The sequence below is a fragment of the Corythoichthys intestinalis genome, chromosome 15 (assembly GCF_030265065.1).
Source record: "Corythoichthys intestinalis isolate RoL2023-P3 chromosome 15, ASM3026506v1, whole genome shotgun sequence".
Lineage (NCBI taxonomy): Eukaryota > Metazoa > Chordata > Actinopteri > Syngnathiformes > Syngnathidae > Corythoichthys > Corythoichthys intestinalis.
The window spans coordinates 12,412,220-12,437,184 of NC_080409.1; the positions used below are offsets into that span (position 1 = coordinate 12,412,220).

The 24,965-nt window shown below is 39.2% G+C and overlaps 1 protein-coding gene across 3 annotated transcripts in view; it reads right to left on the reverse strand.

The window, feature by feature from the left end:
• ktn1 (kinectin 1) overlaps positions 1 to 24,965 on the reverse strand; it is a 57,661-nt gene that overhangs the window by 17,415 nt on the left and 15,281 nt on the right. For 2 of the 3 annotated variants that reach the window (XM_057858927.1, XM_057858928.1), the window contains exons 10-25: positions 23,124 to 23,220; positions 22,859 to 23,043; positions 21,191 to 21,280; positions 19,342 to 19,379; positions 19,154 to 19,244; positions 18,566 to 18,634; positions 18,449 to 18,486; positions 16,628 to 16,718; positions 16,476 to 16,544; positions 14,812 to 14,849; positions 14,563 to 14,653; positions 11,183 to 11,292; positions 11,020 to 11,092; positions 5,590 to 5,630; positions 5,409 to 5,499; positions 1,512 to 1,598 (exon numbers count right to left, since the gene is read on the reverse strand). In XM_057858927.1, the coding sequence (XP_057714910.1) occupies positions 1,512 to 1,598; positions 5,409 to 5,499; positions 5,590 to 5,630; positions 11,020 to 11,092; positions 11,183 to 11,292; positions 14,563 to 14,653; positions 14,812 to 14,849; positions 16,476 to 16,544; positions 16,628 to 16,718; positions 18,449 to 18,486; positions 18,566 to 18,634; positions 19,154 to 19,244; positions 19,342 to 19,379; positions 21,191 to 21,280; positions 22,859 to 23,043; positions 23,124 to 23,220 (1,299 nt within the window). The remainder of the gene's footprint in view (positions 1 to 1,511; positions 1,599 to 5,408; positions 5,500 to 5,589; positions 5,631 to 11,019; positions 11,093 to 11,182; positions 11,293 to 14,562; positions 14,654 to 14,811; positions 14,850 to 16,475; positions 16,545 to 16,627; positions 16,719 to 18,448; positions 18,487 to 18,565; positions 18,635 to 19,153; positions 19,245 to 19,341; positions 19,380 to 21,190; positions 21,281 to 22,858; positions 23,044 to 23,123; positions 23,221 to 24,965) is intronic. The other variant, XM_057858929.1, reaches the window with a different exon arrangement.

A 24,965-nucleotide genomic window follows, 5' to 3' on the forward strand; every position in this document is an offset into this window, starting at 1 on the left:
TTGCTGTCCGCGACAATGTGGACCCCAGCACGTCTACTTTACATCATTTGATTAGACTCGTCAAGTGTCAATATACACAAAACTGTCCTTTCCATTTTATCCATACGTCACAACCGTCTAGGGCTGTCCCAAACGACTAATTTCCTCCCAATTAGTCAGCCGACTATTTTTACGATTAGTCGACTAATCTTTTTTTTTTTTTTTTTAACTAATTTAATAATGAAATTTTTGTTGAAACTCATTAATTCACAAAACCATTTTGGAATACCTAAATTCTTTATTAATGTATGAATAACATAAATATCAATAATAAATTCCAAACAATGAGGTCAAATGCTGCTGGCACTAATGTAAACGGAAACATTGTGACTTCACCTTTTTAACAGGAGTCAAAACAATTCTAACTCTTTTTGTGGTATGTCTATATTGTTATAAATGTTAAAACGAATTGCAATGGGCCTCATGTCCCAGAAAATCATTTTCAGAATACTTTGTGTGAGTTGAGATGCTCTTTCTGGTGTGCATTCCGCATTTTTGGGGGAGGGGAAAAACAGCTTAACTTTTGTTTGTTTTAACCTGAAAATAGATAAAGCAGAGGGCACACTGAAATATTACCACAATTATTTTGAATGAAAGTCACACAGTCATAGTAACAAAAACTGAATATATAGTATTAATTTTATAGTATACATATATATATGTATATACACAATAATACTTTATAATATAAAGTAACTAACATTGGTGCAGTGCCAAGCAAGCTTAAAACGTCAGCTCCAAACGAAACACATCGCTTCGAAACTGTCGATGTACTATTTTGTTCGCCTTCGTGAAAACAGAGAAACAGGACACTTTTTTGAGAAAAGCTATGAAGGTAAATGAGAAAGCACTAAAAGCCAGTTACCTTGTTGCTGAACTTTTTGCTAAATCCAAAAAGTACCTCACTGTGGCAGAGACATTAATACTACCTGCCTGTAAAGCCATTGTCAGCGATATGCTCTGCCCTGATGCGGTTAAAGACATTGCTAAAGTCCCCATGTCTGATATTTTTGAGTGTTTCAAGCCTAACTACTTTAAAAAATAAAAACAGAGACAGAGCTGTTGAAGAAGAGCTTCATGTGTGTCTTTCTTCAATTCTTGCCAGGATATCGACTTTGTGTTCATATAAACAGGCTTAACTTTCACACTAAGTATAAATATTAATGAAATATTTTATAATTAAATATACTGTATAGATAGTAATTTTGGAACATTTTTGGTTCGTGGTGTGCCGCGAGATTTTTTCCAATGTAAAAACATGCCATGACTCAGAAAAGGTTGGAAAAACACTGCATTAAATCACAGATCTACGGTCCAAAGTCAAAATAAGAGCATGTGATTTTATATGTACAGTATTCATGAGCTACAATGTGCCTGACAGGCAGAACAACCCTGCGGAATGGATTGGACCCCCCTTGTACATTTGACACCCCTGCTATAAAGTTGAAGTAGACCGAGATCGGGAGTCGAACCTTGACAGCTTTGCTGAGTTTTCCTTGAAGCATGGACTCGGTGGCTGACAAAGCTTCCATTGCACTCCAATTTTTCTCCCGGAGCTCCTGTTTTGGTCAGTTCCAAAGAGATACTATATTCAGTCAGCCTCAGGGAAGTGACCCTCATACACCATGGATACAAGGGCATTGTGGAAGCATTTCTGATTTCAATAATGACTAGTATTTCAGATGAGCGCCACCCCTCAACCTCACACTGTGTGTGAGTGAAAAAAAAGTCATAATACCCATTGGAATGAAGAGTAGGGGTGTAACAGTATACTAAATGTACTTTTGGTTTGGTTTTTGAAGTGCTCGGTTCGGTTTATTTTCCATAAACAGGGTTTCTACAGGTATCGGCAATTCTCATTTAATACCACTTTTAATGCCACTTTAAACAAATTTTTGGCCCATGCCCAATTGCAGAATGTTTCACACACACAAATTGTAAGTAGAGTTGTCATATAATTGCTTTTTAACCATGGGTGAAAACGGGCCAAAAGGGTCTGGTACGCCCCTCCAGTATAAAATTCAGGAACGGAATGGTGCTTCAATCCCGAAAATATGACGGCAACTGTCAAACCTCTATGTAAAAAAAAAAAAAAAAAAAAACTGCCAGGCTGCCACACACGTATCTCAAAGAAGGAAACAATCTACTAATGTCATATTGACATACGCAAGTGTTGACAACAAGCCTAATGAAGTGCTTTTGTAGTGTCATCCGTTTCAACCAATATTTATTATTTATTTATTCCACGGAGTTCTCCCAGCCCAACGAGACAATTGCCTCGCGTCAATGTGCGGATGCACGAAGCAAACCACCCTGCCTGGACTCTAGTTGTCCGTTCAATTGGCTGACATACAGTGAGGAACAGAAGTAATTGCACCCCCTCGTGATTTTGCAGGTTCACCTACTTAGAAAATAGGTAGAGGCCTGAAATTTCAATCATAGGTGCATTTCAACTCATAGACATAATCTAAAAAAAAAAAAAAATCCGGAACTCACATTGTACGATTTTTCAATAATTTATTCCTAATTTACGGGGGTTTATAAGAATTTGTACCCCTGAAAAAAATCAGTGATAATATTTATTGAAACAATATATATGCCAATGTTTACATTATCTTCACTTGTATTTATTTATATATTTTTCTTTAATTGGGGGGGGGGGTCAAACCTCTTAAACTACTGAAATGCAAAGAAAACTGCTTTAGCAGTTATTTCTATAACACATACAAAACTGATTTTTGTATTTTGAAAATTGTATTTTTTTCAATGATTTGCAAAATAAAAGTTAACAAAAACAGCAACAGCCCTTTTTTTGTCGCATCAATTCAACTTTTTTTTTTTTTTCTGTTCCAGAAAACATGCACATTTGAATCAATCAGAGCTAACTATCTCTGATCACATGTCACTATGTCAGCCAATGGAAATGATGAATGAGTCCAGGCGTTTTGCTTTGCTGCCTGCATTCATACATTAACGTGACTCATCATCATCAGAATCAGATAACTGCAGCAGCTGGGGAAACCTCCATGCCATCCGTGGAATGAAATAAATAATATTGGTGGAAACGGATTACGCTCACAAGCACTTTATTATGCTTGCTGCTAACACTTGTGTATGTAAATCTGATGTTGGTAGATTGTTTTCTTCATGAAATGCATGTGTGGCATCTTAGCATTTTTTTTTTTTTTTTTACATAGCGTTTTGACAGTTGCCGTCATTTTTGGAATCAAACCACGGTGTACCGGAACAGCATTCCGGCCCTGAATCTTAAATCGTAGCAGCATTCCGGCCCTGAATCTTATACTGGAACTGCGTTCCTGACCGTTCTGGCCCACTTTCACCCCTGGGCCTAACGCATTTGTAAAAGCTGTTGTGGATAACTGCCAAAACCAGTTTTCTTTGCATTTCTGTGGTTTTAGATTTGAAGGCTTCTACATTACATTCACTTCGAAGGCAACATACATATTGGCCTAAAACTGATTTTACCTGATATCATTTTAGAATACTTTTATCGGCTGTTAATATCTGCTACCCGAAAATTTATTAGAATGGTTTGATATTATGAAAAAAAAAGTTTTTTTAACCATCAACATATGTAATTTCTAATACTTATAACATTTAGTTTGATGCTTTTTAAGCCTGTTTGACAAAATCCATCTATTGACTTTTAATTCTTTTTAATGACTTGCATAAACCCTGGTACATAAAACGCAGGGGAAAATTACTCGAGCCCTGACTGTCCGTTCGTGCGGACACTCCCACAGGACGTCGGTTCTACACACAGGCTTCGCTCACGCCAATATCATTTTCTGAGGGGAAAAAAATGCATAAAACTAGGGCTGTCAAAATTATCGTGTTAACGCACGGTAATTAATTTTTTAAATTAATCACGTTAAAATATTTGACGCAATTAACGCACGTCCCGCTCAGAAAGTATTCTGCCTTTTGGTAAGTTGTACAGCAAGGCTTTTTGTGCTGTCCAACAGCGAACTCTTGTGGTCGCTTTGCGACATGGTTTATTGTTTTCTTGCTAGTTCATTATGGCTGCACGACGTCTCGGGCTGATAATGTTGTGCTTATATGATCCTTGGACAAGATTTGTCCGTAAGTATGGTTGTTGTAAAGAATGTACATATTATGTTAGTAAGCGAAATGTTATATTTTTTGTATGAGACGCTTTTTATGTTTAGTGAACCTGTATAGCCTGCTAAGCTAACGTTGTTGCTAATGCAATGCTTGTGTACTTTTTTTTTTTTTTGTAGTTTTACGACGGTCTAAAGAGGACAATGGTTTGAGGCCATTTTATTAATACATCAGATGAAAAAGGAAGAAGTCTAATTATTAAGGCGTCGTTCACTAGCTGTCTAGCTTTGGAAAAAGTAGACGCTTTGGAGTGAGGACAGCATAGACAGATTTAAATGACAGTAGAGTGAAATGCCCACTACAGTCCTTATGTACCGTATGTTGAATGTATATATATCCATCTTGTGTCTTATCTTTCCATTCCAACAATTTATTTTACAGAATATAGATATATAATTTACAGAAAAATATGGCATATTTTATAGATGGTTTGAATTGCGATTAATTGCGATTAATTACGATTAATTAATTTTTAAGCTGTAATTAACTCGATTAAAAATTTTAATCGTTTGACAGCCCTACATAAAACAAAACCGAAACGGTACGCATGTGAACCGAACACGTAAAACTCAAACGGTCCAATACATCCATGTGAACCATTACACCCCGATTGTTCAGTGACTTAGGTAACATTTTTAGCCCATAAGAGATGCTATTTCAAGCCAAAGCAGCCAAATTTCAAATACTCTGAATCAGCTTACAGGAGAAGTCCTGGTCAATGGTGTGCATAACTAGAGTATGCTGGGAGCCCTGTTATGCAATCTCAACGGATGCGTGCAATCATTCTGGCAAAGACAAACAAGAACGACAACTCCGACAAGTAGTCACATAGCTACCGGCGACGCAATGATGTGAAAGCAAGACAGGCAAACCCGCGGTGCAGCAGTGTATCAGCATGCAAAAAAAAAAAAGGGGGAGCGGAACTCTTATCATCGGAATTTATGTCGGAATGTACATTGTCACAGGTGACTTTCTTTGGTATTGCTACCCGTACTCCGCATGCATGAAGGAACCATTCAGTGCTTTAGCGCCACCTCTGGTGGACAGCAGGCATGAAATAAAACAAAGGATCGTCATTTAGAAAAAAAAAACAACATCAAGTAGCAAAGCAAAAGGAGAGGGGGGGAGCGGTAGGTTTACGGTATGGAAACCCACAGTGGGAGTGAGTTTAGGGAACTACAAAATCTCAAAGTTATGGTTGTAGTTCTTTTAGCAGGAAAACTTACATTGTTCTTCTTTCTGTGATGCTCCAGAGATTCCTTCAGCTCACACAGCTCACTCTGAAGTTCTACAACTTGCTTCTCCTTCTCGGACAACCTGCGAGACAAATCGCATATCGTGTTATAATGAGCACTACAAAAAAAACTTGGGTTGCATTTGTATGATTGAGCATGAAGCCCAACTCACGCTGTTAGAAGCTCCGGGCTTGGTACTGCATTAACAGTTTGCTGAAAGGAAAGACCAAGTTGGTATTCATTAGGGCTGTCAAAATTATAGCGTTAACGGGCGCTAATTAATTTTTTTAATTAATCACGTTAAAATATTATTAATTAACGCACATGCCCCGCTCAAACAGATTAAGACGACGGTAAAGGGTCATGTGCACTTGTTACTTGTGTTTTTTTTGGAGTTTTGTCGCCCTCTGCTGGCGCTTGGGTGCGACTGATTTTATGAGAATTGTGTAATTATTGACATCAACAATGGCGACCTACTAGCTTATTTTTTGATTGAAAAGTTTACAAATTTTATTAAAACGAAAACATTAAGAGATATAAAATTTCTATAACTTGTACTAACATTTACCTTTTAAGAACTACAAGTCTTTCTATCCGTGGATCGCTTTAACAGAATGTTAATGTTAATGCCATCTTGATTTATTGTTATAATAAACAAATACAGTACTTATGTACAGTATGTTGAATGTAAATATCCGTGTTGTCTTATCTTTACATTCCAACAATAATTCACAGAAAAATATGGCATATTTTATAGATGTTTGCATTGCGATTAATTACAATTATTAAGCTGTGATTAACTCGATTAAAAATTTTAATCGTTTGACAGCCCTAGTATTCATATATTCAGCCAAAAGAAATTATTTCTCAACTCACTAAACCAGGGGTGTCAAATAGGCAAGGCAAGGCAAATTTATTTATATACAGGGGTGCACATAAGTGGTCCGCATAGACAAACGCGCTGGCCCTCAACGACTTCCATACGCGTTTGCGTACCGATGGCTGACCACTGTATTTACGGCGGACACGAGAAAATAACTTCTCAAAATGTCAAAGAGGCAGGCCACACTGAGTAATTACTTCCGTGTTCCCCCACCCCCGTCAAAAGACAGACAGACGACAGAGACGTCACCGGAGCTACCGAAAAAAGGACTTTTGCTGAAAAGTAGGAGGTACCATGGCTAGTAGCAAATGATGCTCGCACGGAAATGCGGTACAAAATGTGCTGTGAGAATCCCAATGTCGCCGATAAGAGCAGCGCATTTTATGTAGGGTCAAAGAATTTGAGCCATCCAACCTTTGAAAAGCACGAAAAAAACAGTATGTGGCAATTAAGCAAACTATCGATGTCAAACAGGACCCCGCTCGCCCTATGGACAAGTGGCGGAATAAAGGTAATGAACAGCGACATGCACTGACAAACGTGTTTTTGCTCGCATTTTACAAAGATAAACATGCACGTTCAATAAGGTCTTATGAGGAGGACATCCCACTTTTAAAAAGGGTTGGAGTTAATGTGGGAGCCGCATAATGCCCTTTATTTTGAATTGGTGCTTTTTATTTCTTTACATTTCACTTCAAAGTAATGGCAATTTTTTTGTGCCAGTTGATGTTAATCAAGCATTAATTGTTAATATAATTAATTAAAGTTAATTGGCTCTAAGTAAAGCTTGTCATAAATTTATCGCATCAGGCGGGTCGGCTCTCAAGCTCAATGAGGACCAAGTCACATCTCCAGGTCCTCCTCTGAGAACCTGGGCAAAAAAAATATGTGCACCCCTGTTTATATAGCAAAATTCAACACAAGGCAATTCAAAGAGCTTTACATCACATGAAGATCATAAAAATCACATTAAATCAACACAACGTAAAAACCAAGACAATCGAAACAGGAAATAAAAGTATACATAAAAATCGCATTTAATCACGAACAGAATAAAAAAACCAATATTTTTTTTTTTTTTTTTAAATGATTAAAAAAAAAAAAAAAAGGTTCTACTTGACAGACACGTTGAAGCTCATTCATACGTGTACATAAAAATTTGCATGCTTTTATTTTGATATTGGCGTCGTAAAATTGTAGATTTGTGTTTTGGGTGATCCATTGTTTTTGTCAGCGACGATAACGAAAATACTTTGTCGATTGACTTTTTTGTGAATAACGAGCTAAAAATGTATAAAGGGAGACTAAAATATATTGAGACGAATTTCGATTTTTGTCTGATTAGACGACGAGATGAAAATTATTTCAATTTTTTCCTGGTAAGACGAAAGTTCGACAACAGTTTCTGCCATATTGTGACGCTCACGAGAATTTACAGCGTGATATGGCTTTAGTTAGCACAGAAGTCAGGCTCATTTTTTTCCCTAAACCTTTGATAACGACCTGCTCATCATCAATGCAGTGTTGTTTTTGGCAGCTCTTTTCATTTTTGTCTTAGTTTTTTGCACAAAATTATTTATTAGTCTTAAGTCATATTTTAATCATTTCAAAATGAGTTCGTTTTCGTCTAGTTTTAGTTGACGGAATCTCATACAAATTTCATCCAGTTTTAGTCGACCGTTACTCAAAATTTTTGAGTCTTTAAAATTCAAAAGTTTTAGTCCCCCCAAAAAATAAAGGTTTCTAATAATTACAAATGAACAGGGAGACGAGCACATATTGTAGCGTCTACATGGACAACGCCAATTTGGTGATGACAATACACACTCAGCAGGAAAAACAGTCATAATTTTCAATTAAACCACCTGGAAGCAACGGATCTTTTCTAAAAAAAAAAAAAAAAGTCCAAGCGTGTAACACTGGGAAGTCTGGGATTGTTTTTCCTATTCTTTGACTAGTCAGAAGTGCAAGCGATAAGCATTTTCCAGTAATAGCTCATTAACCAACCAAAACAGCTGCAGTGAGCTACTAGCTAAATGCCATTTCACCAAATGGATCTCCTCTAGACTTATTGACCAGAAAAGCCAAGCAACTCTGAATTAGACGGCCAGTGTTTTAAAAGGACGCTCGGTATTCTGAAGCCAATTCTAACGCAAATGCTACACTAATGCTAGGAGTTACATTTAGCGTCTGATGGCTCAGCACAGAACTTTAAAAGCTGAAGCAGCATTACATATTCTCGTTTGCCAAGATAAGAAAACAAATCTTACATTGTTTCCAAACAAGCAGATGGAGCGCAGCCTCGCTTTAGACATGTCCTAAACTCAAGTGAGGAGGGAGAGGCGCAGCACATCTCAAATGAGTGAAACAACACTGCTACGATGCAAGCTGAGGTACTCCACGGACAATATGAAAATGTCACATATTGTGAAGGTATGACAGAAAATACGACGCATTCTCGTCTCGTTGTTGTCTTGTCAGACAAAAACTGCCATTTGCTTCAAAATGTTCTAGTCTAGTAGCTGGCCATCGTGATATCACAGTCATAAAAAAATTGCTCATCGACAAATATTTTTTTTATCGTGATTGTTGACAAAAACAACAGCGCACCCATGTCACGCATTCGACAACTATTGACAACAAGTGGTATGCCCAGCGACTTGTCCTGGATTGTTGGGGCCAAGGTTAGTTAAATTGACACATAAGAAACCAGGAAATCAGGCCTTCCCCATGATTCTTGCCCACCAATTTAGTGGTTCCATGCTTACTACACTGGACCGCAAGTTGTTTCATTTTGAAAAGTTTTTTAAAATGAGTCTCAATGTCGGATTGCAGGCCCAAATGAAGAGAATTCCAAGGCCTGAATACTGTTTAACACCATCAGGGGTAATGTAGTTTTTTCAAATCCAATTTATTAACCCCCCCCACACCCCCGACTTGGTTTGCAATGTGACCTACTTCTCCTTTTCACGCGTAGCTTGACCGCAGCGTGACCTGAGCACAGTGCTTCTTTATTTTCTGTTACACCCCCCCCCCCCAGGAAGACTTAAACATTTCGCGCACCCCCCCAACTCTACTGCCACTGTAATTCGATTCATTTGTCTATCATAAGTACACCTCTACATAACATTGTCCTTTTTAATATTAGAAAATATAGATTAACCTACAACAAGGTTTAACTTTATTTACAATGTTTTGTTTATTCCAGAAAAGACAAAGCGCATCAATTTGCCTGAATTAAAAAAAAAAAAAAAAAAAAGGTCACATCCAAAGGAACATTATTTGACCATTTGATACTGAAATGTAAAATTTTACAAAGATCAGTAAATAATAATGAATTCAAATTGATTAACAACATTAACTCATGAGGACAATATGCCAAACAATTTGACCAAAGAAACAAAAATAAACAAAAACAACAGTATCATTGGACAGTTTTTATTTTTGCTGCAGGCAGTATCAGCTCCTTTGCTGTGGTGTGGGTTTATTTTGCACTGAGCAATTTGATATGCCATCTTATTTATTGCCAACAGAGCCAGCTGGTTTACTGATTCAACACTGACAAAGCGGGGCGATTGTTGACAATATTCAGCATGTATTTGCTGGGGGGAAAAAAAATTCAAACGGCAATCAATGTGATCGGGGTCTAATGTCTTTTTAGACAATTTTAGACACTGTAAACAGACTGGTCTTTCCTAGTCTCCCACTGAATTAAAAGTCAAGCCCAAAAGCCAAACTTTACATACGCTTAATCATATTCCTCATCTTAGCTCTTCATAGCTCCAGTGCACTTTGCTGTGTGCTTTTGTTTGGTTCAAAAATACTGCGCACACTTTGAAAATGAGAGCACCACTGCCACCAACCGAGTGGATGTTGAATTGCACTTTATTCTAGTACGGCAAAAATGATGTTCCCATGGTCACATACTCCAGCCCCAGCATCACTCTGCACCCCTTGGAGGGAAGGGAGGGGACCTTATTTGAGAAGCACTGCTTAGCGTGACCTACATCCCAAAAACAACACTTTTGAAAGTAGTCCTATTTCTGTTTATCAATTGTCAATTTGTCGCTCTATTTGGGTGTGTTAAAATTTCCACGGTGACAGTCAATGACCCCAACAAATTTCCGTTAAAATCCGACATACGGTTTGGGAGCAATCAGATTATATTGGATTTGGGATTTTGTCGATTTTCTGCACCATTGAAATCTATGCAATTTCTGAAAAACACTATTGATGTCACCATCTGAGTGTGTCAAATTTGGTTAAAAGCGGGCCATTCTTCTTTTCGATACTTATCGGGGGTACTTCAATCCAAAACCTACCTAAGAACACCCCAAGACGCTTAATAGTACAAATGTGTAACATTTCAAGAGAATCGATTGAGCCATTTCGGAGTCCATAGAGAACGAACACACACACGCGCAAAGTTCCATTTAGAGGTTTATATGATGGTGCCAACTTGAAAAAGTGTAACCACGTCTTTGCGAACGCGCTTATAGGAGCGCCGTGTTCCTACACTATTGCTGCGCTGCACTAGTCCTTAGCAACGCGACAGACGAGGAGAATGAACATCCATTCATTCGCCACTCCCAGTCAAAATGGATTGGATGTCGAGCGCTAATGGCAGCCAGTGAGTTACTTATTTGGCCAAAAATACACGAGATCTAATTGCCATAAATGTGGCCCGCGAACCAAAATGAGTGACATTTCTGCACTAACCTGTTGGTGTGCCTTCTCAAAATTACTCAGCTCACTCTGAAGGTGCTGGATCTCATTGTCCTTTACAGTTAACCTGTGAATGAGATGGCAATCATGTTCAAACAGGACTGATTGAGAGGTGCTCCATGTATGTGATTACGACTATGTGGAAAGGTGCGCTTACTGAGTTTGTAGAATTTGGAGTTCAGTACCCAATCTAGTGAGCTCTTCCGATGGCTCCTTTTTCAACTGCTCCATTTCTACCTGCAGGGCAGTAAACTGCTGTTCGAGAGCCTGTGAAATTAAAATGGCTTCAAAAAAGTGCTTTACCCCGGAATATATATCAACTGGGACTTGAGTGACTTTGTAACTCTCTATAAAACTTACAGTGCGCCTATCTTAAGTATTCAGCCCCTTGAATGTACCTCCATGAAGTTGGCCCCCCATCAGATGCAAATGTATGTAAAAATGATGTCATTCGTTTGTGCTGCTATTGTTTTTTAGAGAAATCAATTTCGAGTGATGACTTCACGTACCCCCCCAATCTATGGCAGAACGGTTGCCTGGTACACCAGACTCACCGCTGTTCCAGCTATTGAGTCTGGCCACCATTCAGCGGATACAATTTCCAGGGCGGAGCAAGCCACAGCGGAGTGGACCAATCAGCGACGGGCAGACGTGACGTTAGTAAAACGACGAGGGCAGGACGAGGGACTTGCGCACGGAAGTAAACATACGAGGAGAGCGGAGTTTATTCAACATGGCTAGCGTGAGACAGACTTGTCAGTGACTCGTGTCGATGTGTTTTTGGTAATTTAAAACTGATTTTACCGTGGATTGGAACATATTCTCGGCTCTCCTGTTCACCATCTGTGTTGTTGTGGAGACGACTTCCGACGCGCAAGAGTGACGTTGCTCGTTAAGAACACGTCACGCAAATAAACGAATCTGATTTGTCGACTGATTTTGTACCTGCTCGAGAGGCCGTTAATGGGCTCGTTCCCAGACTTTTCTCTCAGTGTTTGAAAAATACAGGGAGAACAGTCTGGCCGTGCCAGGCAAGCAGAACGGAACCGCAACGCTTTGATTTGTTTATGCTGCTATCGATTTATAGATATTGACATATGAATTTTGAGTGATGACATTAATCGTAGCCCCTATGTCGCGGCTGACGGCGCGTACCAACTCTCAATAACAGAGGAATGTCCCAACAGCTAGCGCAAACGTAGCACAAACGAATCACACACCTTCGGATCCATTTTGCAGTAAACGGGGTGCTGAGAGTCACTTCATCATTCAAAGTTGATATCTCAAGCCCCTCATTTACTGCAAAATGGACCCCAAGGGGTGCCATTTGTTTGTGCTATGTTTGCTCGAGTTGTTGGGACACCCCTGTGTTATTGAGTTGGTACACTCCGTCAGCCGCGGGAGTTGAATACGGAAAAGCTGCAAGTGACGTAAACCCCCTAAACCAGGGGTGTCCAAACTTTTTGCAAAGGGGGCCAGATTTGGTGTGGTAAAAATGTAGGGGGGCCGACCTCGGCTGACGTCCTTTACGTAGAACAATATATTTAAGCAAATTATAACAAGCCAATCCATGTGTCACATTTGCTTTATTTATTTATTTTTTTTAATTAATAATTTAAACAATCCCGCAACTAGCCTTTGTGGCGTTTTCTTTCGACACTCGCGCTCTTGTGAAATACTGCTGCTTTAAAATTAAACTAGCTTCAATTTCTCGCTACGTGTCTTCCGGTAATCTTATCGTCCATGTCAGCGTGTCTTGTTTGGTAATATCGCCTCACATTGAACTCTTTAAAAACAGCTACTGTCTCTTTGCAAAGGAGGCAGACACAGTTGTTGTGTATTTTAATGAAGAAATAGTCCAATTTCCACCTATCCTTGACGCGTCGGCCGTCGCAGTCAATTTTCTTTTTTTTTGTTGATTGTCGCCATTTTAGAAAATTGGGAGTAAAGGGTCACACAGTGTAATGTTGCTTGCAGTGCTGATGCCTTTTAGTGGGTAAATGAGGAGCAGCATTTAGTGTGTAAGCTACTTCATATGCTGGTAGCAGCACTGCTGACCAATTTATTAAGTCTGTGTGCGGGCCAGATGTTATTGATTTTATGACAGAGGCTGGGGGCCGGATGAAATTTGACCAAGGGCCGATTTGGCCCCCAGGCCGGACTTTGGACACGTCTGCCCTCAACTAATATCTCATCTATAAAGTGACAGCAGCACAACCAATTTTTTTTACAGCAAATACAAAGCAGAAACGATTGAAACAATTTTTAATCAAAATGGGAGGCTGATTGACAAATAAAAGTATTGTAAATATCTCAAAAACGAGAGTAGCGCAAACAAATCTTTTTACAGCACAAATGTAGCACAAACGATTGACATTTTTATCTGATGGGCCAACTTTACGGAGGTCTCGGATGTTACATATAATGTCACTGTTGAAAGTCACTGCTGAGGAGAATTCATATTACATCTCGACAAAGAGTTTGCTAAAAACATGTGGAAGACTCCACAGTCAAGTGGAAGAAGATTCTTTTGGTCTCATGAAACCAAAATAGAGCATTTTGGCCATCAGACGTTATGTTTGGCAAAAACCAAACACTGCACATCACCAAAAACACACCATCCCTATGATGAAGCATGGTGCTGTGGGGATGTTTCTCCATAGCCGGACCTGGCTTGTAAAGATAGACTGCAGAGTAAATGCTGCAAAATACACCGAAATTATGGTGGACAATCTCTGCAAGAGAAGTACAGCTTGGGAGAAAATTTCTTTTCCAGCAAGACAATGACCCAAAGCACACTGCAAAAGCTACACAGGAATGGTGCGAGACAATGACCCAAAGCACACTGCAAAAGCTACACATGAATTGTTAAAAAGAAGCAAAAAAATGTTCCGGATTGGCGGAGTCAAAGCCCAGACCTCAATCCTATTGATAATTTGTGGCAGGACTTGGACATGCCCGATACCAGCGCAACGCGGCAACCTGACAGAGATTGAGCAGTTGAGCAATTATGCTAACAATCTTCATTTACATATTAATTCATTGACATTACTCGGTAATCGGTTTTTAAATTTTTTTTTTGTATCGCCAATAGATTTGTTTGTTAAAAATGCTACATTGTATTAACCATGATTTATTTATGAAGGCAATAAAAGGAGAAAACATCCAAGGTACTTATGAGAAACCAAGATACTTATGACAGGCCACTCATCTTCTGAACCGCTTATCCTTAGAAGAGTGCTGTTGCCTATCCGAGCAAACAACGGGCAGGAGGTATGGTACATCCTAAACTCGTTGCAGGCCAGTCACAGGGCACATGGAGACAAAAAACCATTCACGCATACACTCACACCTATGGGCAATTTGGAGTGATCAATTAGCCGACCGTGTATGTTTTTTGGATGTGGGAGGATGCTGGAGGACCCAGGGAGACATTGCATCCTCCACACAGGGAGGCCGGAGCCTGTATTTAACCCAGTCTCAGAACTGTGAAGTGGATGTGCTAACCACTTTAAGATAAAAAAAAAAAAATCACACCTCAAAACTCTTTGCTTTGGTTGAATAGCTGTCTTGTGTTACTTGTAGAGTGTTCTCCATTGACTTGAGCTTCAAATCAGTCTCTTGGATCCTATAAAGCACAATTAACCCTTCATTCACATTTGTTTCTACGGTAAACCATTATGGATCAACAGTGTTGGAACTAATGCCCTGTAATTTCTCACATTACTCAACAAAACTAGTTTTTGCTGTTGGGAAATTGGACCAAAGGGGGGAAAAAAGTCTTACTTGCTTTGCAGTTCTTGCACAAGTGATTCTGACGATATCTGCAATTAAAGGAGGTGAGCATTACCTGATCAATGCAAATAAAAACCAAAAAATATGGGTGCGACCCATACACCTGATATGCTGACCATTGCCCAATTTAGACAATCATAACATTGGAAAATCATACCACTTATCATTAGATACGCACGCTAACTATTCAGACAAGTTAGGCTCAAAATAATCGTCAAATGTCTCATACAAAAATAAAACAAGGAACAATATGCTTTGTACTTTATACACAGTACTTACGAATAAAATCTGCGCAAGAAAGAAATAAAATACCGACATCACCGCCGATGCTGCGACTGTGTACTACGACGCGTAGCCATCTTGGCTTTCACAACCAACAATGTTGCCAAGCATCCTCAAGAGGGTGCTCTAGGTGCACGCAAAAAAAAAAATTTGAGGGCTTCCATCGATGACGACGACGAAGAGTTAGATGCAAACCAGTTAAAACAATTAAGAATCGAAAACTAGAAACTTAATATATTTACCACATAAGCATTGTTTGTGTTGTGTAGCCAGTTGTTACCGGGAATGCATGTTGTTACTAAATAAAAATAAAGTCAATAAATAATCATATGTACCGTACTAAGTTTTGTTTTAGTCATATTGGTTTTGAAAACCGGTCCCAAAATCTCCCATAATGTGGCGCAACCTATACGAGGGTCAACCTAAAATATTGTTTTAACCACAAACTAAGGGTGTGACCTATCTACCGGAGACACCTATACGCCGGTATATACAGTACTTTGTGGCACTTGTTATATGCATGTTAAGTGGTACCTCAACATACCATCGCTTCGACACACAATGTTTTCAACATCCTCCGTAAATCTTGACTAGCCATTTGTTTCTACATCCGACGACATGTTCGAAATACGCCAATTTATAACAGCGCCGCAGTTTGTTTTGCCGAAGGACTTCCAAGGTTAGTTCAGGTGGTGAAAAAGGAAAAGGTGATGCTTACCATTAAAATGAAGATTGAAATGATTGAAACATATGAGCGTGGTGTGCGCATCAGTGAGCTGGCTCAACATAGCCATAGAATGTCTACGATCTCGACGGTCCTCCTCCAACCTCCATTCACCAGTCTTTATAAGTTGACAATTATTGTGGTAACATTGCCAAAGAAATCACCAACTTCGTCAGGTTTCCAATCATTTATTCCATCAACTTGTACCACATAACACGCCTACTGTCCGCTGTAGTCGACGCCAGCAACAAAACATTAAAAGACAAAGTAAAATCTCTACCGCACTCCGTATCTGTCACGTCAGCCACGCAGGTACAGTATGCAAAAAATGTCCACCACATTAGAACCCGATTCGTTACATTATTACAGGAAATATTATTATAGTATTATTCAGATTTTTATTTTTTAATTGTTTTGCTATTTGTAATACTACCAGCAGTATTTATTAAGGATTTAGTGTAGGTGTTCGGGCTGTGGAAATTAATGGAATTATAATGTATTCTTAAGGGAAAATCCTGCTCGACATACGACCATTTCGACTTACAAACAAGGCCCTGCAACGAATTTACTCCGTATGTAGAGGTACCACTGTATTAAAAAACTATGACTGGAATATTGTTTTTTTTTTTCCCTAAAAGTTTTGACTAACCTGATGTGCCAACTTTTTCTGAAGGTCCACCAATTCTTGCTTTAGTGCCCCATATTCCTCTCTCACTGTCTGAATTTGGGTAAGAAACAGAAAATTATCAATGATTTTTATCGTTCAGATGTTACATTGTGAGGGGAAAATATTAGTGGTACCTTTAGCTCCTCCTCCTTGTTCGCCACTTCGATTAAACCCTTCTCCAGTAGGTTCTCTACCGTTTTCATATTCTCCTCCTTTTCCAGGACACTGGAAACAAGATTTGTTGAAAATCGTATCATTTCATGTCTTTTTAAAAATATATATATATATTTTAGGTATAACTGGAAAAATATCCATTAGGACAAGGGTGTCAAACTCATTTTGGTTTGCGGGCCACATTTATGGCAATTAGATTTCATGTGTATTATTAGCCAAATAAGTTAACTCATTGGCTGCGATTGACGATGCTCGAGGTCCAATCCATTTTGAATGAACATTCGTTTATTCGCCGCTCCCAGTCAAAATGTATGGGCCCTTGAGCACCGGTCCTTCCAGTATAGGTGAATTGGACGTCTGTCGTTGTCAGTGGAAGGCGATGAGTTTTTAGTTTTCAGGCATTCCCAGGCTGCTTCCTGTTGATTTTAGGGCAATTCTAGGTTACTTCCTGTTGAATTTGTGTCACCACCTGTTAATTTTAGGGCATTTTCACTTATTTGTTAACTCATTGGCTGCCACTGACGTCTAGTGCCGTCAATTGTGCTGGAAAAGAGTCCTTCCAGTATAAGTAAAATGAACATCTCTTGTTGTCAATGGCATGCAACGAGTTTTGCATCACTTCCATGTCATTTTAAGATAGTTACAGGTTACTTTGGACAATTTCCTGTTGATTTTGGGGCATTTTCAGGTTACTTTGCTAATTTGGTGCCACTTCCTGTTGGTTTTGGGTCACTTCCTTGTTAACTCACTGGCTGCCATTGACGGCGCTAGACGTCCAATCCATTTTGACTGTGAGGGGGGGTAATGAACGAATGACACAAAAAAAGAGCCAAGTGCACTCTCTCGAGCCGGGCAGTTTACCGAAAATTTACCGTTACCGAAATGGTTCACGATGACTGACGTAATTTTGACCATGTCAGTAGATTCTGTTCTTTAATGAAACGGGAAAATTAAGTCTTTTCAGCCCGCTTTGACTGTGTTGTTTGGCTATGCTCATTCCTCTTTTAAAAAGCAGCCAGTGTGCTTACGTGTCAAGTCATGTGGATATCAGGAAATCAAACAAACAGAAGCCCGGTATGCTAACGCGACAAGTGAACATGATGGAATCAGGTAATAGCGAAACGTCTAAAGGTAGCCAGGCCACAGACATTTCAAGCATAGCATTAGTCGGCACTCATAGTGTGGTGTTGGTGCCAAGAAAGAACTCAACGTTGGATGTCTGGAAACATTTTGGATTCGAGAAGGACGAAGTCACCATCACCACCTGTGATAGCGACTCAAACCTTGTCGAAGGGGTTAAACTTAATGAGTGGATTGAGCACAGACTGCATCTAGCAATCAGTATGTAGTGTTATTTTGTATTTGTGTGTTTGTGATTTCTCCTTTAGCTTTTATGATGGTAAAGTATACAGAATAAAGTATGATCCAACAGTGTAGCCTATATAATGACCGTTTAATGGCCACAGCTTTTTTTCTGTATGTGCTTGCTTTGTTCTGTCATTCCTGCCATCATAAAATCTTAAATGTTTCATTGGCATAAGTGTTAGAGCAGTATAGCTTAGTGTGTGTTTGGGGTGGGTGGGGGGGGTTATACTCTGGAAAAGTAAAATAACTGAAACCTTGGAGTAAACAATTTTCAAAATAAAAGCTTTTCAATTTGTATGTACGGTATGAATGAGCTACACTGACATTTGACACCCCTGCAATAGGCTATTCAAGCATGCCACAACTTGTATTTCGAAAGATTGTTGTCCCGCAGGGGAGCTAATGATTGTACACACCTCCTTTGAATCTGGTCCAAAGCCAGCTGGGAAGCAGTCTGCATGGGTTGAACATCAAAAGAAAAGACAGGGCGTGTCAAACACAGGAACATTCCCAAAGACAATTTAAGTACACACCTGATCAGAAATCTGTGCCCGCAGATTCTGAATTTCTGCCTTCAGCGAGACGTTGTCGTTGTGCAAAGCCTGCGGAATAACATTAAAACAGTAAGACATTGGTTGACTAATGACAAACTGGGGATGTGAAGCTATTTCCTGATACTTTCTATCCCAAATAGAATGCTCCCACCAAAAATCAATATAGTTTTAAAAAGCTTAGTATGGGGATAATGTCAAACGAATTTAAAAAATTATATAATTTTGCACCACGCAACATAACGAGAACATTATGCTAGCTATTGCGGGAAGCTAACGATAAGATAGCATCATTCAAAAATCCAGCCATCATTCTTGAATGATGTTATCTTACCATCAGCTTCCTTTGAATCCAGAAATCATTCTTGAATTGTTATCTTACTGTTAGGTTCCCGCGATAGCTAGCATAACGTTCTCATTGTGATGTAGCGTTGTGCAAAAACCTAATATATTTGAGTCTTCTAACCTTTTTTTAAAACAATGTATTCATTCTTGACAGGACCATACAATATCCTATTTGGATATTGTTTGTCAGACAAATGTCGTGTATTTCAGCTGGTGGTGTTAGACCTGCATGTTAGTTTCTCTACTGGCGCCGCTGCTCCGTTCCGCATTCAAAGAATCCTCCAGGCTCTTTCTCTGCAACTCCTTGTCGGCCAGTCTGGATAAAATTAAGAGTTAGGTCAACATGAGCCTTTATTGAGTACAAACACTGAATTAAACCACGACAACTGAGAAAGACAGCGAAAAGCTCTCACAGCTTCTGTAGCTCTTCAATGTGGGAGACATGGTTGGCCTAAATTAGGACAAGACAAAAATCTCATTAGCCTAATTACTATGTCGGCTATAAGAGTGGCTATCTAATGAAAAGCTAAAGTCGACTCTTTAAAAGACCTCTGTGAAGTTGGCCCCCCATCACAAGCAAATTTATATGACAATGATGTTCATCGTTTGTGCTGCAACGGTTTTGTAGATATTCTGCTTTTAATTTGTAGTGATGACGTCATGGAGCTCCCATCTATGAGGGGACAAAACGGCAAAGGTGCCATTTGTTCATGCTGCCACGGTTTTGCAGTGATTACAATACAGTGGTACCTCTACATACCAAGTAAATTCGTTCCAAGACCTTGTTTATAAGTTGAAATGGTCGTATGACGAGCAGGATTTTCCAATAAGATTATAATTCCATTCATTCGTTCCACAGCCCAAAAACCTACGCTAAATCCTCAATTACTACTGCTCTTACTATTGCAAATAGCAATTACAAAGAGCAAATCAAATAAAATTATGAATAAAAATAATAATAATAATAATACTAATAATAATAATACCTGTAATAATGTAACGAATGGGGTTCTAATGTGGTGGACTTTTTTTGCTGTACCTGAACGCACCGCGGGGCTGATGGTAAATGGTGTTATGTGATGGTGAGCAAGAGTTTATTTTCTGTTTTGATGCTGGCGTCCGCTTCTGTTGTATAGGTTGATAGAATAAATGATTAGAAACTTGACGAAGCTAGCGATTTCTTTGGCGATGTTACCACAATAAGAATTGTCACCTTAACTTATAAAGACTGGCGAACAGAGGAGGACTGCCAGCCGAGATCGACATTTCACGTCCCCATTGTCCACCCAATTTATGGATGCACACACCATGCTTACATTTTGCTATCATTTACATCTTCCTTTCAATGGTAAGCGTAAACTTTTCTTTTTTTTCTCCACCTGCACTAAACTTTTTGGATCCAGTGTTGATTTCTCTCACAAGGAAATCAGCTGTGCGTCAGTCTTCCGGGAACAAACAAAGAAACTGTGGCGCTGTCAAAAATCGTCGTACTTGGAGCATGTTGTCAGATGTAGAAACAAATGGCGAGTCAAATTTTACGTCGGATGTCGAAAAGATCATGTGTCGAAGCGGTCAAATATCGAGGTACAACTGTATTTAAAAAAAAATTTTTTTTAGGTCATCCAGAGTTCAACCAGCACCCTATCTACTCCAAATCATCGGTCGTTGTAAAATAAAAAACATTATTTGTGATAACTCCAAAACAGTTTGCCTGGTACACCAGACTCAACGCTGTTCCAGCTATTGAGTCTGGCCACCATTCCTACGGATACAATTTCCAGGGCGGAGCAAGCCACAGCAAACAGACAGCGGAGTGGACCAATCAGCAATGGGCAGACGTGACGTTATTAACTGACGACGGAAGCACGAGGGACTTGCGCGCGGACGTAAACATACGAAGAGAGCGGAGTTTATTCAACATGGCTAGCGCGAGACAGACTATTGTCAATGACTCCTGTCGATGTGTTTTTGGTAACTTAAAACAGAATTTACCGCGGATTGGAACACGTCACGCAAATAAACGAATCTGATTTGTCGATTGATTTTGTACCTGCTCGAAAAGGCCGTTAATGGGATGGTTCCCAGACTATTTCTCTCAGTGTTTGAAAAATACAGGGAGAATAGTTTGGCAGAGCCAGGCAACAAAACAGTAGCAGCACAAATTAAAGTTTTTACAGCACAAACCATGATTGACATCATTTTATATACATTTGCATCGGGTGGGTGGGGGGATATTTTCATAGAGGTCTCATTGCCCTGTACCTGTGTTGAAATCTGCGCATGCAAGGTCTCATTTTGTGCTTGGAGAGTTTCCTTTTGGGCCTGAAGTCCTTTGTTTTCATTCATGAGTTCCTGTTAAAAACATTCATATGAAAATGCAAAAAGCGGTTATACTTTGCCCAGGGGAAATCAACATGGAACAATATAGGAGAATGCAACTTTAGTGGAACTCTGAGTGCACGACATGTTAGTCCAGTTTCATTTTAATGTTATAAACTCACATATTACAGTGATCCTCGCAACTCTGCGGTTCACGTTTAGCGGATTCAGATCATTCATGATCAACAGACAAAACCGCCTGTTTGAGTGACCTAATCCTATGAGCTAATTAGCAGCGTATCATCACAGCCTGCCATATGCTGATCGACTACCAATCAAAAGAGTGGATTTAGCTTGTGAACTGATTGGCTGTTCACATCTTAGCCTCGCCTAGCCTCTTGCCTTGTTCTATCTCGAGTCTCAAGGGGGGAATTTCAACAAGAGGATTTCCCGGGTAATTTGCAGCAGTACTTTTCACCATTTTCACCCGCTTTGAGAGAACCCAGAGCCTGCTACCAGTGTTGTTTAAGTCAACGATGACGATAAAAATATTTTATGAACAATTTTTTTCATGACGAGACGATAACAAGCTAAAAACGTGTTTTGGGAGACAAAACATACCGAGACTAATGTCAGTTTTTGTCAGACGAGACGAGACGAGAACGAGACGAAAATGTGCAATAGTTTCTGTCACATGCTCCTAATGTGTTACATTTTGTGTTGTTAGCCTGAATCGTAACAGTGTGTGGTTGTGTGACTTTGACTGTGTCATTCATGTGATGTGCTGCTACTCTCCTGGCTTGCACAAATGCACACAAGGTAAGATTTGTTTTCCTTATCTTGGCCGGAGAGAATATGCAATGTTACTTTGGCTTTTAAAGGTCTGTGCTAAGCGATTCGCGTTAGCATTAGGCTAAAGCTAACAGCGAGCGTCCACTGAACCACTCGGACAACTTTTAGTACATACAGCTCATGGCGTCCAGGTGGGTATAATTAATTGAAAATAATGTACGGTTTTTCTGCGGAGTGTGTATTATCACCAAGTTGTTGATGTCCTTGTAGACACTACTATATGTGCTCGTCTGTCAATGTTCATTAGTTCATTCGAACCTGTATTTTTATATTTTTCTTACAGAATTAATTTTTATCTTACAGACGAAAACATTTTTTGTAAACAACTAAAACTAGGCGAAATTAGTCTTGTTTTCTCTTCAATAAAAAGCAGATGAAGACACACATTTTTATATGACAAAAATATGACTAAGATGTATTATTGTCCAAAAGACTGAAATATTAAAAGGGCTGCAATAAACAACACTGGACTCTTGTGTAGCCCAAAGTAGCGGAGTAGCGTTTCATCTTCACAAATCTACGCAACAAAAAAGTATTGTGTGGTAAAACTACCCTTAAAAGTACATTTTTCTCAAAAACTTACTCAACGGTGTTAATGTAAAACATTAGTATCCACCTCTGGTTACTAACACTAAAATAAAACCAAACCAATATGTCATCTCACACAGATCCCTATTTGCACAATTTTCAATTCAACAAAACCCATTGAAAAGTACTTTCACTTGGCCGATTCCCATTGCTCAAAGCTTGAAAGCTCACCTGAGCACGAGCCTGCATGGAATCGTCAGGGATACTGTGCTGGGACACCTCCAGTAGCTCAATCACTTTTTGCTCCAATCTCTCCTTGGAGACCATGGCTTCCGTCAGGCTGCTGTGGAGGGTCTGGAGCTCTTTATTCTTATTCTTCATCTCACTCTCCACCGTAAGCAGCTGACTGTGGAGTTCTGCACACAACCACCCACACAGAAACAAACAATATTACTTATGTAATGCACCTCAACCATTTTAAGAGTTGACTTATCACCTTGCTTGGAAGCCTGAATTTTTTCTCGCTCAGCATTGACGCTATGGAGAAAGTTTTGCAGTTCCTCCCAACGTCGCTTAGCATCTTGTAATTGGGCCTTGGGATATAAAAAGGGATATAATTTGAAAACAAATGAAATACATTATAAAAGATGATATTCATTCATCATGCTTCATCTTAATGTCCCAATAACCTTTATACTGTCTGAGACAAACATTTAGTTGACGAAAGTATTTTTCGTGACTATGACGAGTTAAAAACGCATCTTGGGTGACTGCAACATGACGAGACGAAAATGAGACTAATGCGACAGTTTCAGTCATTTCTTCACAATACGTTACGTTTTGCTTATTGTACTTATTTGGTTGTGTCCACGCATGTGACGTGCTACTCCCACCCACTCACCAGTGTCCATCAAGCTCGGCTTCACTCCAGGCTTGCTTGTTTTGAAACACATGGTAAGATATGTTTTCTTATCTTGCAATGATGCTTTAGACTTTATAGGTCTTTGCTGATTGATCATCGCACACTCAGTGTAAATCGTACCTTTAGCATGGCATTCATGTTAGCATTAGCATTCAGCATGAGTGTCCAATTAAAATCTACACTTCTTTAAAGTTGGCTCCCCATTAGACGCACATTTGTATTAAAATTCATGTTAGCACTAGCATTCAGTATGAGCGTCCTAATAAAATCTACACCTTTGGGACTTTGGGCCCCATCAGAAGCAAACCTATATTAAAATTATGTCATACGTTTGTGCTACGTTTGTTGTGTAAATGGTTTCGTTTGTGCTGCTATTGTTTTGGAGATATTTACAATTCTTTTGTAGGTCAGTCTGAGGTCAACCAGCCACCAAAAAAAAAAAAAAGGTGTCAATCGTTTGGACTGTAAATTTGTTCGTGCTGTGACGGTTTTGTAGATATTATGCTTATAATTAGTAGTGATGACGTCACGCAGCCCCCCTATTTACTGCAAAATGGACCCGAAGTGGTGACATTCGTTTGTGCTACTTTGTGCAGTAAAAATGTTTGTTTGTGCTTCTATCATTTTATAGATATTGGGGTATTACAGTAATTTCAAGAGTTGATGTCACTCACAGCTCTTCCGTATCCTAACTCCATGGCTGACGGAGCATAACAACCCTGTCAATAACAGAGGGGTGTCCCAACAACTAGCACAAACGTAGCACAAATGAATGGCACCACTCCGGGTCCAATTTGCAGTAAATGGGGGCTGTTCACTACAAATTAAAAGCAAAAACAACTGCAAAAATGGTGCTGCACAAAAACATTTTTACAGCAAAACAAGGACAAAATTAGCACAAATGATTGACATCACTCATAATTTATATATATATATATATATATATATATATATATATATATATATATATATATATATATATATATATATAAATAAATGTGTGTCTGATGGGGGTGGGGGGGGGGGGGGGGGGCAAATTTACAGAGGTAAAATTTACAGTCAGTGGCATCCAGGTCAGCATAATTGAAAATAATTACTTTTTTCCTGCTGGGTATATATTACCATAGGTAAATATAAGGTGGTTTGGACACAACATGGTAGCAGTTTATATCTTTTCGTTTCTAATAATGGAAGTAGTTTAGACAGAAGTTTAGACAGACCTGCTCCTGATTTAGTTGTGGTAATGAATCTGGTTTTCATAATTATTCGAAATTGTTTGAAAACTATTCTTTAGGATAAATCCAGTTGTTTTTGGCAGTCCTTTTAATTTTCGTCTTAGTCTTTTGGATGATAATACTACCTTATTGGCCCGGATATAAGACGGCCCTTATTATAAGACGACTCCCTCTTTTTCAA